At 42.8% G+C, this 14,274-nt stretch overlaps 1 protein-coding gene across 2 annotated transcripts; it reads right to left on the bottom strand.

The window, feature by feature from the left end:
* Positions 1-105: 105 nt before the first annotated feature.
* exoc3l1 (exocyst complex component 3-like 1) lies at positions 106-13,286 on the bottom strand. Of its 2 annotated transcripts, XM_038705866.1 has the most exons (15): positions 12,992-13,286; positions 9,909-10,084; positions 9,556-9,775; positions 8,806-9,009; positions 7,668-7,867; positions 7,351-7,569; positions 6,989-7,059; positions 5,796-5,913; positions 5,362-5,487; positions 4,707-4,807; positions 4,461-4,577; positions 3,542-3,812; positions 2,576-2,731; positions 2,003-2,136; positions 106-1,790 (listed from the first exon to the last, which is right to left on the bottom strand). In XM_038705866.1, the coding sequence occupies exons 1-15, from the start codon at positions 13,032-13,034 to the stop codon at positions 1,604-1,606; spliced, it is 2,343 nt and encodes a 780-aa protein (XP_038561794.1). In that variant the 5' UTR covers positions 13,035-13,286; the 3' UTR covers positions 106-1,603. The 2 variants fall into 2 exon arrangements, with proteins under 2 accessions (XP_038561794.1, XP_038561795.1); XM_038705867.1 differs by lacking the exon at positions 12,992-13,286 and having other exon boundaries at positions 9,556-9,818; positions 9,909-10,048.
* Between the last annotated feature and the right edge of the window lie 988 nt (positions 13,287-14,274).

The following is a 14,274-nucleotide window of genomic DNA, read 5'->3' as shown; positions in this document are numbered from 1 at the left end:
TCTATTATGATATAAACAGTATAAAATGTCGTGAAATAAATATAACATGATTATTTATATTACATTCTGGCTGGAATTACATGTAATAATAATAACAACAAAAGATGAAGCTTAACTTAAAGCATTTATTTGAGCATTTATGTGAGTTTACAATGTGCTTTAGAGGTTGACATTGAACCAGAACAAGGGAAATTTTCTTTATAGTAACAATAGGAAACACTATTCAAAAGGAAATAGCAGAAAATAATACATAAATACAATAAATACATATAAAAAAAACAGATTAAAAACACCCAATATCAACAACAATACGAGATCAAATTGGACAAAATAAAATTTTAAAGGTGATTTAAAAGTAATGAATTAGCAGCCCTAGTTCCTCAGGTATGGTTCACAGTCCAGGAGCCCATGTTCAGTCTTTGCTGTGTCCAGGCTGTGATGTGATGATGCTTTAATAAAACTCTCTCTATATTCTAAAAGTCATATACCGTCTGTGTTAACTGATATACTGCAGAACAACCGTTCAGATGCTTCGTGGACTCCATCTTTGTAGTTTTTCATGTTGTGACCATTGTTTGACTTTTCATTGAATATACCAGAAATTACTTTTTTTCTAGATTTCATTTCCTAGATTTCCTAGGCTCAGCATGAACATTGCCTCATTAACACAAATTTGCCAATTTAAAATCCAAGTGTTGTTTCTTCAGAGGGAACTATCAGGCTCTTCTTTGGCTGTCAGGTTGTGTTTTTCAATTACTGGTCAGGATTCAGAAAGGTTTCACAGGTTTCTGATAAATTATATCCAATGGGTGATAATGTGATGTAATGAATGTCACTTCCTTGTCAGTTCACCCAAATCACAAAACCCTCCAACACTTTTCAGTAATATGTAGTCAAGCAAATTGTTTTGGGTTTGTGTGCTAAGCTTTTAAGACATATGCCTCTAAAAGGTCTGCTGCCACCCACACATAACTGAGCAGAAAGGTTTTGTTCAGTGGAAAGTCCTGTCAATGTAATCTGTTAACAGCGAACAGTGAATTGACCCTTTAAAGCTGCATCACCCGTTTGACAGCATCATGCACCGGAACATATGGAGAGTCCAGATAAGTGTGTAGCAAGTTGCTGAGACACATGACAACAAGTTGTGACAGACGAGAAAATATTGTTTAAACCGTTAATATTTTAAAGACTTTAAAGCAACTCTTGTGAACAATTTAGCCACGGTGGCTCATAGATTCTGAAATTGTATTGTTATTGTATATAAGGAGCCGTGGAGCAAGGCCCTGCACACTCAACTTACTTCAGCGGGCAAAACAAGACAGTGATGATGGCACTGGGCAGGCCCCAGTATGGACGATGTGTGGAACATTGTGAGAGTAAAGCCAGATGCAGCTGAGGAAGGAACAAGTAACTTGAGAGTTGATGCTCTCTGGATAAATAATAAGCGGTAGAGGCAGAAACAGAAACAGACTCCTGGTCCAGATCCTGCATATTTTAGTGCAACGACAAGCGTAGAGCACTCGGCTTGATGACCTTTCTGAGAACCAGATCCACCCTGGTTTTAATGTGAACGTCTGAGGTAAGGCCGCAGTTTCAGACCCTGTCACGCACACTTGGCAGTGGGCAGGCAGAAAGCCAGGGTGGAGGGAGGCACCATGATGTCAGTGAAGATGGGCCGGTATCCTGCAGGCAGAGGGGGGGCGCTCTGCTCCAGCAAGTCAAGTACAGCCCCTCTGATGTCCCTGGAGACATCACCACGGATGTCCAGCAGTACAGACACATGCTCTTCACTGAGTAAACAGAAAAACATGTAGGTACAATCCTTGGCCTGGTCATAAAAAGCCTGTATGGTCATTTTATCAACCAAATATTCATGTTTAACACTTTTTAATTTGAAGCTACATAATGTTTGCATAAAACTCTTCAAAATAACATTACACCATCAGTGTTAAATCATTTATAATAATAATATCTAGCTTGACATTAACTACACTACTATTACCTGATGTCGGGGTATTTGGCTGCGAGTCCAGAAACTTCCAGAGTGAGCATGCCGGGGTCTTTCAGTCGGATGAAGTCGGCCAGGACGGGTAGCATGGCCAAAGGATTCACATCAGGTACTGACCCTTCACCCTCCTACAGACAGGTACACACATCTGTTTGACTGATACTGGACATTGAATTCAGATCCAGATATCAATACTTTTGCCGGAAGCTGTTATTGGCAAATAGTTTGGAGCAATGTTTTTATTTTTCAGATTTCCATGCCAAAGGCAGTATTCAGTCTTTAGCCCAGAATTGTATTCTTAGAAAAGCCATTCAAACATCTTTTTAGCCATCATGGGACACTAAAACACTTGTAATACTACTATTGCTACGACTTCTGAACTACAGTAGCATAAAAATGAATTATTGGTGTATGCTAATGTGTAATCTAGTCAAAAAAATCATTAAGGTTCAGAGCCTCTCACAGACAACCGCTGCAGTATAGATGACTTCTACAAAATCTGTAGCAAAGTACACTGCACCAGTGAACTTTTCTAAATCACAAGAGCAGGAATCAGTTCCTGCTCACCAGGCCGTGGAAGATCTCCCTAAACTGCTGGTCATCCTGCACCATCTGCTGGGCGAGCTGCCTCCTCTCCTCGGTGCTGCGACACACCAGCCTCTTCTGCATCAGAGTCCGGACGTACTCCACCACCATCAGCCACTGGGCCTCCTCCTGCAGACGCTGTAGACACGAAGACAAGATTCAGCAGGCATACAGGGTTCAGTGCTATGAAAGGAAACGCTCTTCATAAGCAGAGTCTCGCAGCTCCAGTGTAGATTACTAGCTGCAAAATATTATGCTGCACAACTGGCTTGGAGAGAACACTCAGGGTGCTACCGTACACGACAGTCTGTTTAGTGGTCTTACAAAGAGCGGAGTTTTGACTGATATTTGGGTGAGTAGGTTTTAATTTGTGGGTATGACAGTTCATAAATCAATAAGGTTTCACTGATACGGGGTTTCAGTGGAGAGTCTTCATGATAACTTTCCAGAATTCCCACTCTTTAATATACAACTCTGAATATACGACCTTATAGACTGATGAAATTGAGAGGACATGTCAAGCTATTGAACATTCACACAAGGTATTGATTACTGCTGAAAATTCAAAAACTATTGGTTCACCTTCCAAAATTTTTCCAGCTGACATTGGACCATGAGCAAATATGAGAGACAGGAAAGGGGATGACATGCAGCATGGTATGTGCTCTACCATGCTAGGTACCGGGTTGCCCCCATGGGCAAATTTATGATTACCATAGTCCTCAGATAAATTCCTTGTTGGATCAGCCAATTTGATTCTGTACTCTTGCAGGCATATTTGTTTCTTTGAGGTATCCAAGAAAGAAGATCAATATAATTTGGATTTACACATCCCCACTGGGTTTTATCAACCAATAAATGCTTCAGAGCAGCTCTACCTCCGAGAAATGTCTGTATAACTAAACTACAATCTTCCCAGCGGAGGCAGAAACAGAGCAAAGATGTGACCTGGCGGCAGGGTGGTCGAACACGGCCGTACAGCTCCAGGTGATGCTCCAGGACGCGGCAGAGTTTAGGGGTAGGGTCTCCCTGGACCAGCCAGGGTCGGGTCAGCAGGCCTGGGAGGAAAGGCTGAAGGTCCAATAGGAGGTGATCCATCACTAGGCGACACGCCCGTCTCACCGCCCGGTCCAGAGCTGCCAGAGGGTTGGGAGGAGTCCGAGAGAACTGCCCTGCAGACCGTGACGACTGCTGCTGCTGCAGGCTCTCTGTGGACTTTCTGCATCAAACACAAGGCATTTTATTTGGGTGTGGATTTGTTTGTTCATTGTAATTTGATTTTGCTAATTCGTGCCATTTCTTGTGTTGGGAGGACCACTTGAAGGAAAACACTGCCAGGTCATTAGAGCCGTTATGTTTGAGGCATTTAACTGTCAACCAATAACTTTTTTGCAGAGAACAAACTGATTAGATGGTAACCTCATTACAGGGAGTAGAGTAAAGGGATATAGCAAGCTGCTCCCAGTTTTTCACAACTGCATGTGATGTGGTAAACCTAAATAGTTTAGTCCTTGCCATGGAAGTCGAGCAGTGCTGCATGTTCTTGGAGGTTCATATGGATATGTCTTGTTCTCTGAGAAGAGAAGTACATAATGTATGCCCCTGCAGAAAGCTCCCTGCTCTCATATTGCAACTCAGAGCTGTTTTATGCATTGCTTCAATATGAAATGGTGTTTTAACAGACATAATTACTGGCTATAAAGAATGATGTTCAGATCCTTTACTTAAGTAAAAAGTCAAAAGCAATACAGCAGTGTAAAAATAAGTCCTTGTTGCCAAAACGAGCAGTTGCCAAAAAAACATTTATGTCATAAAGCTTTGAAAGCTTTATCACTGGCCATTCACCACCATTCTGCCATTATCTCACTTGAGGATGATGCAGTTGCTGATGGAGGCCAGCAGATAGTGGAGGTAGAACTTGTTTTTTTTGTTGCTCGGATCCCTACGATGCTCCTTCCCAAATTCCACCAGAGCTTCTCGAAACCTGGGATGAGAAGGAATGGAGGTAAATGGATGGAAAGGGAAAGTGAAGGCTTGCCCAAGGCTGTTGATCGAATAAATAGAATAAAGTGGCAGACAGACACTCATAAGTGCAACTGGCATGAAAGCATACCTGTTCAGGAGGTTCTCCATCTCATACAGTCCCATCTGTATAGTCTGATCTCGTAGGGATTCTCCGATCATCAGAGCCACCCGGGCATTCTCCTCCAGCATCTACCACAGTCCCACAAACAAACGGAATAAATCCACGGTATAATTTGACACATCACTACTGACCAAATCCCCCCCACCACCACACCAGAGTTTAGATGTTAGGCAGGTACTACGATACTAAGATGCTGAAAGGTCATTCAAGTAAGTTTAAAAGGAGAAGCCGGTGGCAATGAGCACATAATGACATTACAAACAGTTTCTCCAGGGAGTGGAGGAGGATCTTGGCCATAGTCCGCAAGTTTCCTCTTTTGGTCACTAACCAGAGCTGGTGACCACACGCAAGAGACATCTCTAAAGCATTTTAGCTCACACGGGGAGGGGTCATGGTCTGATAAAGTCAAAAGGACATAACCATCAGCAATCACCACCAAACTGATAAAAGCTGTTCTTGATGTTTCTACTTGTTACCAAAAGAAATTGATGAGGTTGACAGGTTTATTAAAGGCACTTTAAAAGACTTGTTGGTGAAGCCTGTCTGTCTGAAGATTCTCTCTCTCTCTGTGAGTGTGGCTCTATGTGGTTGTATTTATTGTGTATTTGTATGGCATGTTTACCTGTGTGATGATAGTGGGCAGGCTGGTGTGGTAGAAACCTTCATGGTCTGTATCTGGCTCCTGGTCTCTCTGCCAGTCTTGCAGCTCTACCTGTAGAGCTTTGTGCATCCACTCTGACACACTCTTCTAGAACAGCAACAACATGGACACACACATTGTATATGCGCAGAATCACAACACAGGTACCATCCTGTTCCTCTAAATGCATTAGAACACTTTATCTGGCTCCAAGACTGTGTTTCGATATTCCCAACGTTCCTAGATATAAATTATTTTCATAGGTAGTGATATGACAGAGGTCTAACTCAAAATGCAAGGTCGTTTGTGCATAAACTATGTAGGGACTCCGTTTTCAAATGCCTCTCTTCACTAGGCAACAGGTGACAATTTGTGTATCTCGAAAAAAACTAAAACAACGTTTATGGTTGACTCACCCGAACACTCTGCACATATTTGTTCTGCAGCTGCTCCAGTCCCTCGGTGGAGATGAGAGGTCCTAGTTCTTCTTTCTCCATCTCACTCACCAGCTCTGGATCACCCATCATGTCTGGGCTGCCAAATCAAGACTGTCAGACACAGAGCTTTTGATGGTTGACAATGTCAAGTTTGCATATGTGTTTGACCTGTGACCCGTTCAATTAAAGGATGATGTTCCCTTCACAGATTGGTTTCTTTTAATAGCATTTAAAAGGCATGAAGAAGTAAACATGTCCAGTATTTCACAAGAACAAAGCAAAGATTTGAGAGACATAAAAAAAAACGATACATTTTATGCTACAGAAATGTTTTTCTTCTATCTTGTTAATCATCAGCAACTTGGGGTACCCAACAACTAGGTTGGGAACAATGACTGGACAAAACTCTTGAGAGGCAAGTGTGAAAACAATATTCTTGTGAAGTCTGATCTAAATATGGTATGACTTAAGAATAACTGAAAAAAAAGGTTTTGACAGGATCATGACCCCGTGTTCTAAATAGGACCAAAAGCATTCATGTTTTCTTCCAGATTAAAATGCAGTTTAAAATACATTTCTAGACAAAAAAAGAAATGACAGTTATGTTACATAACACACAATATATATGTGCTTTGTGTTTCGTGCATGGAGAAATTAAAACTCACCTGGAAGAAAACATGAACGCTTTCAGTCCTATTTAGAACATGGGATAGTGGTGCACTTTAGCTTCTTGTGGCTCAAATGAGTATTACAACAACTGACACCTGTTTTCACAGATTAAAAAAATTTAGAAAAATGACCCTGGCAAAACCCTTTATTCACCTGTTCTTAGACATAAACACGGGAGAGAAAATAATTCAGGCATCAGAAAATAGATCACCAGACTTTTCTTCCCTCACTTGCCCCTCATGGCTTCCGTAGCACAGAAAGTGATACATAGGAGAGAACGTGTGTGAAGGTAATCAGCTGCATCTGAAATGGAATGTACAGTAAGAGTCTCATCCCGCTGAGCCAAAGTGAATTCAGCTTCATGTCGAACGACTGGATCAAGTGAAGAACCACTTCTCTTGTAAAATCATGTCCACTCACACAAATTTCACTAACCCTTTTCCAGCACACAGAACCACTTACACACACTAATAAAATACAGAATCTGCGCAGGCGGACCTCACCTGTTGTAGATGTGTAGCACCCAGTTGAGCACAGCAAAGATTTCCCCACTCTCCAGGTCCCAGCTGCTAACCTAGGCCACAAGTATCACTTACATGTACATAGTGAGGTCATCGCCAGTTTGAAAATAGATGATTACAGTTATGATTAATCTACAAAATCCATGTTGCGATTGCCATTAAGAAAATAACTGTTAATTAAAAATATAATTAACGACGTACAGTCCATTAAAAAGACTTGAGTCTCATGGCTCTTTATATATATGGAAACCACAATCCACATAGCAGAGGTAGTCGACATAGTGAGGAGTTATACAAAAGCTAAACATGGCGCAGCATTGCTTTATTCCTCTCACATCACTGACCTGTGCCAGGTGTGCATGTAAACAGCGGTGGCTGGCCCTCAGGTAAGCTCCTGTTAGCCGATAGTGCGGCGGGACACAGTGCTCCAGCAGGTGGCGTACAGTGGCCAGGTCAGCCATAATACCATGCTGGAGAGCAGAGAGGTGGCCAGCCAGGCCCGGCCCACGAGTGTGCAGGTAGGAAACGCTGCGAAACCGTGCTGAAACCGCCTCCTCTAGTACCTGAAAGGAAGGAAATGTGATATTTGAAAGAGGACAACCAACATACAATCAGACCTGGTGGAAGGTGAAGTGTTATGGTTGTATCAGGTGGTGCTAACCTGGAAGAAGCATGTTCTCCAGCAGCGAGGTCGTCCCGGGGGCAGGGGCCTGCTGTTGCCCCTGGTTCCCCCTCTTTCTTCTATGAAAGCTTGGTCCAGGGCTTCCTCCCGCTCCACAATCCTCACCGCTGATACAAATGGTGTGGGGTTTTGTCGGGCCAGAGCCAGAGCACTGCTTACCACCGCCCACAGCTCCTTACCTGCAGTGACACATTACAGCCCGGCTCTGGTCACTTTTATTAATTCCAAAACCAATTAATTAATGCCTCTGTGTACTGTGACAGGTGTCGCTCATAGTTACCAACCCACAGAGAATAATCACCCAATTGTGCACTTCCCCTCAACTCTGCAGACCTTTTTTTTTGGCAAAAAAGTTAGCATTCAAGCAAAAAAGACCTTTTGGCAAACATTTATGATAAACTGACGAAACACCACATGTCCAGAACCAATCAGTGACCAGAAACATGGCTTTACATGGATGCCCGTGTTACTACGTGTCTGCGCGATGTGTAAACAGATAACTTGCCAAAAAAATTTAATAAAGGGAAAATATGTCAGTATTGTTGTGTTCCGGACTTGTTCTGCTGCCCCCAAATGAAAGAAAAATCAACTGCTACAGCTTTTACTGAAGTTAGCTGAATTCTCAGGATAGGTCTGAATTTGATCTAAGATTGAACAAATATCACCATAATAATCTAAAGCAACATCGGAGAAGCTTCCAGGAACAATATTCCCTCCACGCTGAGAAGCTGATGAGCTATATGCGATGATCATTTATAATATAACTTACTACAAGTACTAAACAATAGCATCTTTTTGCCTTCATTAGGGCCAGGCATAGTTATTCAGTACCAGTACCAATCCAGTAACTGAGTTCCAGATACTTTCAGACACCTTACATTAGGGAAAGTATTTTCCCCTTTATACATTTAACTAAACAAGTCAAACGTGTAAAACACAAGTCTTTAGTTTTTAATCATCTGCTTTGTAAATGAACACACAACATCTTACAACATTATGGACACATACAGATTAAGGGTACATATAGATTTTTATGCTGCATCTATACATGATATTGGGCACTAAACTACACTATACAACAAATACAACTGGGAAGCTGTCCCTAAAATGTCCTTACCCAGGGCGTCCACCAGCTGCCCGACACCAGAGAAATATTTGGTCACTAGCTCGTGGTCTTCTGTGCTGAGTGTACTTCCTGCCACCCCATGGAGCTGCCAGAGGATGTCGTCCTGCCAGCACTCCAGATCCATCAGCCGGGCGTGGGCCTCCAGGAGCCGCCGGGACTCCACCAGACGCTCAGTCTCCAACACCATGCTACGTACTGCAAAGGGCAAGGAAGGAGAAGAAGGAAGGAGCGCTTTAATTCCTCAAACTGACAACAATTTATGCAACAACCTCTTGGGGCTGTTACAGACTGAAGAACATATGTTAGTTTACAGCCCAAAAAATGACTGTATTGTACCATAAAATAGTTGTGGAAGCAGAAAGGTACTGAGGAGATCCCCGAAATATCCTGTATTGGTACCACCAGTTATACACAGGACGAGGATGTGTGGGTAAAGGAAATCAGGAAGAAAGGCAGACTCTGTTTCAACTGTAGAGTAAAAGTAAGTAGCTTACATTAAAAATCAAAATGGGCTGTTTGCAATCATTTCTGATCAAAGGCCTTCAAAGGAAGAAAGAGAGAAACATTCAGGTGCTTGTTAGTAGGGAGACCCAAATGTCCAGTGCTTGGGTGGTTTTCTAAGAACCCATGTTCATCTGTGAACAACAAATAAAAAATGAAAACGAATTTCTGTAAATTACAAAGTGAATTCATTATGAATGAATGAGAACAGGCCTGTGTGTCCACCATGCAGCATCTCACCAGAGTAAAGTCGCGGCAGGTTGCTAACGGCAGCGAGGAGCTGACAGTGGTTGACTGACACTTCTCTCAGCCTCTCCAGAGACTTCACCCCCTCTGTGTTTCGATAGGACTCCAGTCCCGCTTTCTGCAAAGCATGCGACACCTCCTTCAGCTCGGCCCTGGCCTCCCGGAGCTGCTCCAGACCCCAGCCTACCCCCTCCAGGTACGACTGGACCATGGACTTGAAGGAAAGCAGCGGCACAGTGGTTACTATTTGATTCCCACTGATGACAAATAGCAGGAATGTCTTCATCAGTGAGCAGCTGCACTATTTACAAGACCTGATAAAGTTTGCTGTGTGCGTGTTGTGTCACCTTAAGTCTGGTGTGTATGGAGGCGGTCCTCTGACTCTCTCTCTTCCTGTACTGGCTCAAGCGCTCCAGTTGCTCAGGTCGACAGAAAACACCTGACGCCCACTTCAGGGCAGCACCGCGGGCCAAAGACTCGGCCCTCTCCACCTCTGGCCATACCTGAGTCACTGGCACCGTGGCTGATGGAAAAAAATAGACCATGAGGGAGGAATAAAGTCTTGCAGCAATCCAGAGGGAAATTTGGTTTGCTCCACCCAGGGGGTTGTTTGTTTTTTGTCTACAGATAAACTAATAAGAAACACGGTGTATTCAATTTCACAAGAATTTCTTGAAAGTGAAAAGGAAACTCAGCGGCTCAGAGCAGTTTTACACATCAAAGTGTGTTTACAGGTCTTGGGCAGTTCTCCTGCAGATGTGTAAAAGATTGTATACTACCTTTTGTGGCTGCTGGGGGAGCTGCACAAAAATCTGTTAATGAGAGCTGTTAGAAAAGAGGTGAGCTTACCAGACCACTGAAGCTCGCTCCTCATCTCTGTTTGAGAAGGCATTGTGCATAACTTACACCTCTGACTGAACTGTCAGCGCGCCAGTTGCTTTGTGGGTAATGAAATTTCACTTTCTTCATCGTATTTTGACCACAGTTCCTTCCGTATTGCCCAGGTCACACTGCACATCTCATGTATCTATTTGGTGTGACTACAGGTTAGGGCGTCCTCCGTTAACCAAAACGGATCATGAGATGAGATACTTCAGGATCTGGGTGGCCACAGGAAGAGGAAAATGATTTTTGCAACCGGGACACATCCTTCACTTTGATAGAAAAACTAAAATTGCCCAGATTATCTGCCAAATAAGGTTTAACTGGCTCACCAGCATTATTATTTCTGTCTCCACAGCATCTCTGTCTCAGTTTTCTGTCAGTAGCGATTGTATATTGCATTATTTCATGTTTTTTTTTCTATTTCCCCACATACCAAACTGAGAAGAGTGCAGTATTTTGTTATAGCTACCAATGTAGTCTCCAAATGTCCTCCCAGCTCGCCCATGCTTTCACTCTTCACTGTTGAGCTACCAACCATCTCACCCATAAAGAGAGAGGATTTTGAGCATGCTAAGCAGCAGCAGTATTGATGTTTAGGGAATGGGATCTGCTGTGCAGTCTGAGTCAAACATTTCTCTGCACCCTAATGGAGAGGATCTTTATATAGCATGGAGAAGTGAGGCTCGGTCAGGTGAGCAGGATATCATTTCTCATCTGTTAGTCAGCTAGACAGGCAGCTGCGCAGCCATCAGAGTCACAGCTTCCATTTGAATTACACATCTTAATTGGTCTTAATTGAATAATGTACTGGTTTGTGACTCAGCAGGAAGTAATGTGCTGTGCTGGGTCACCAGCACTGAGCAGGCTTACTGTGACTTTAGCGTTGAAAGCTTAGTTGATTCTGTTAGAATAACAATATTCTCATAGATTAGGCATGTATGATTAAGTTCAGGTTTTGTCAGTCCTGGTAAGTATAGTCATTCACAACTCTGTGTGTGTGTGTGTGTGTGTGTGTGTGTGTGTGTGTGTGTGTGTGTGTGTGTGTGTGTGTGTGTGTGTGTGTGTGTGTGTGTGTGTGTGTGTGGGTGGGTAATACTAATGTTGTGGGGACATAAATCTGTTTACACAGTCAAACTGTGGGGACTCGCCTTCGATAATGTAAATCATTAAATTTCAGGGTGAAGACTTGGATTAAGGTTAGCGAAAGAGTTTTAGGCAAGTAGTGGTTATAGTTATGGTTATGGTAGGTCTCCAGGGATTGAATGCAAATCAATGAAATGTCCCCAGAAGCGATGGAAACATGACTGTGTGTGTGTGTGTGTGTGTGTGTGTGTGTGTGTGTGTGTGTGTGTGTGTAGATGTTTGGACTTCTCAATTACACAAACAGGGCTGTCTCTATCTCAGAGGAGGTCATGGGACACTCTGCTATCTCCTACTAAGACTAAATCTGAGTGCTGAAACGTAATCATCAGCAAAACAATAAACCATGGAGCTCACATTTAGGAAAGTGTTGAGTCATGAAAGCCAGTGCTGCAACAGCACAGTCAAAAACACAACTGCACAGAGGACAACACAGCAGTAATGCTGCTTTAATGGCAGGTTGGTGTGGTAACCAGCAGACTAAAGGGCACTAAAATGCTAAACAGTTTTTTAATGCAGTGTTTTTAAAGAGGAACTCCACCGATTTCGATATGAATTTACTAGTCACAGGGAACACATAAGATGCTATTGAGTTGCATTGTGGTAAGTTTAGCATGCAAGTGTTTTGGGGTTTGACCCGTACTACAGAAAAAGTCAGGATATCTCGGACTCTGCTGCAACAGCTTTGACAATTCTTTTGCTGATCTGTCTCTCCATCTTTATGGAGGCGCAATATTAAATTGCTAGACTGTCCCTTTAAATGTGGTTATTTTCATTCCAAAAAAAAAATCAATAAAATGACACTTTGTCCTCAAACGGTACATAAAAATGGAAATTTGAACATCTACAATTCCATGACAAGTGGGAAAACACCATCTGCTGATGAAGATCATGTGATATGACCGAAAACTCCAGGACAACTACTAAACGAACCTTGTGGTGGACCTGTTTGATCAGCTATCTAAAATTGCACTTGGACCATCAGAGGAGCCTAAACTTTACACTCTAGTCACACAGACAGATGGACTTGTAGTGGTAGTAGCTCTTAAAGCAAAGCTGATCTTGTTCTTGTTTTTTCATTACAGACTCAGGATCACAGCTACTGCCATCAGGGTGGAACGTTCATCACACTTAGGGTGGTTGACATTGACTGGCAGATGTTTAATATGTGATCAAATGCAAATGATCACCCACAAATCAAGACATCACTCTAAACCTAATACGTTAATGAATCATTTTGAAGAGTTCATTAATTTATCTCACTGACATGCAGCACTGTGACCGTGCACTAAAGCATTCTTTTGTCTCTAGCTATTGAGAGACTTTAGAAGAAGTGGGTGTTGCCTTTCAGCAATGTTGTCAACAGGCAAATAGAGTGTGTCTGTGCAGGCGTGTGTCCCGTTACCTTCTGGTTTGTCCCCACCATTCTTCTGATCCTCTGCTGACATTGAAGTTCAGTTTTCAGCAGCCCGTCCACCCGACGAGGCTTCTTTTCCCCCCGAGTGCCGGCACTGAGGGTGCCCAGGGTGCGACGCTGGCAGAGGAAGGTGAAGGAAGACAGAGATGAGACAGAGGAGGAGGAGAAGAAGAAAAGGTGGAGGAGAGAGAGCACATATCCATTCTACTGACGGCTTTCCTCTTTTCCCTCACACACACTCTCTCTCCCAGACACATCCTCTGCTGAGAGGCCGGCAGGAAAGGGAGGGAGCTGGGGGGGAGGAGAGGGAAGAGAATAATGCTGTAGGGTGAGGGGAGAAAGGGGCAGGGATAGGGAGGGTATAGGGAGATATGCTGCATTCAGGGGCCTGTTAAGAAGATGGTAAATACTATTAGAGTATATTTTTTTTGTTATTAGCTTTCTGATTCCAAAGCTTCCAGCCACACTGTCTTCATCAGGTGAAAGAAAATGTTATGGATGAAATCTTAACAGCTACTGAGCTTACATGTCAGTAGGTCCACCTCCACCCAATCTAAAGACTATGTGATGTGGTTGAAAGCTGTGGAATAAGCTAGTAAGTGGATCTTGAGTTGGCAATGTCAACATAAAAGTTTTATTTTTACTTATTCACTTTTAGTTAGATGAGAAGAAGACTGATACCAGTTTCATGTCTCTACATTAAATATTAAGTTACTGCCAGCAACTGGTTAGCATACCTTAGCACAAAGACTGAAAACAAAGGGAACCAACTAGCCTGGCTCTGTCTAAGGGAAACAAAACCCACCTACCATCAGCACCACAGCTCACTGATTAACATGTTATGTCTCATTTATTTCATCCGCACAAAAACAAAAAGTGTAAAAGTAACATGTTCTACAAAAGAACACAAACACATAAGCAATTTGTTTTAATGTTCACCTAAATATAATTATTTTTGTCCCACAACACATTAAAAGCAGCAAGAGATGACACGGGGAGGGGACCAGGACAACAATCCAGTTGGTGGCAGAAAGGGTGCAGGGACCAGTGCATATAATGTTCCACAAAACCTCTAGGGATTCTGAGTCTCCTGGACTCATAAAGGAAAACCAATTAAACACACAGTTACAGGAAGAAACAATGTATAATGCAAAAGTCATTAGCCTGCAGCACACCATAAAAGAAGGGAACACAAAGGAGCCAAGAACTAATGGAGTCCATGACTGTTATTGTTCTACTGGAAGGCACTTTACAGGTGTCAGCAGATGATT

This window comes from Micropterus salmoides, unplaced genomic scaffold, assembly GCF_014851395.1.
Source record: "Micropterus salmoides isolate LMB-PRFRI ecotype aquatic unplaced genomic scaffold, ASM1485139v1 Ms_hic_scaffold_8, whole genome shotgun sequence".
Lineage (NCBI taxonomy): Eukaryota > Metazoa > Chordata > Actinopteri > Centrarchiformes > Centrarchidae > Micropterus > Micropterus salmoides.
Note: the sequence above shows the minus strand (reverse complement) of the source record. Positions and strands in the feature narration are given on the sequence as shown.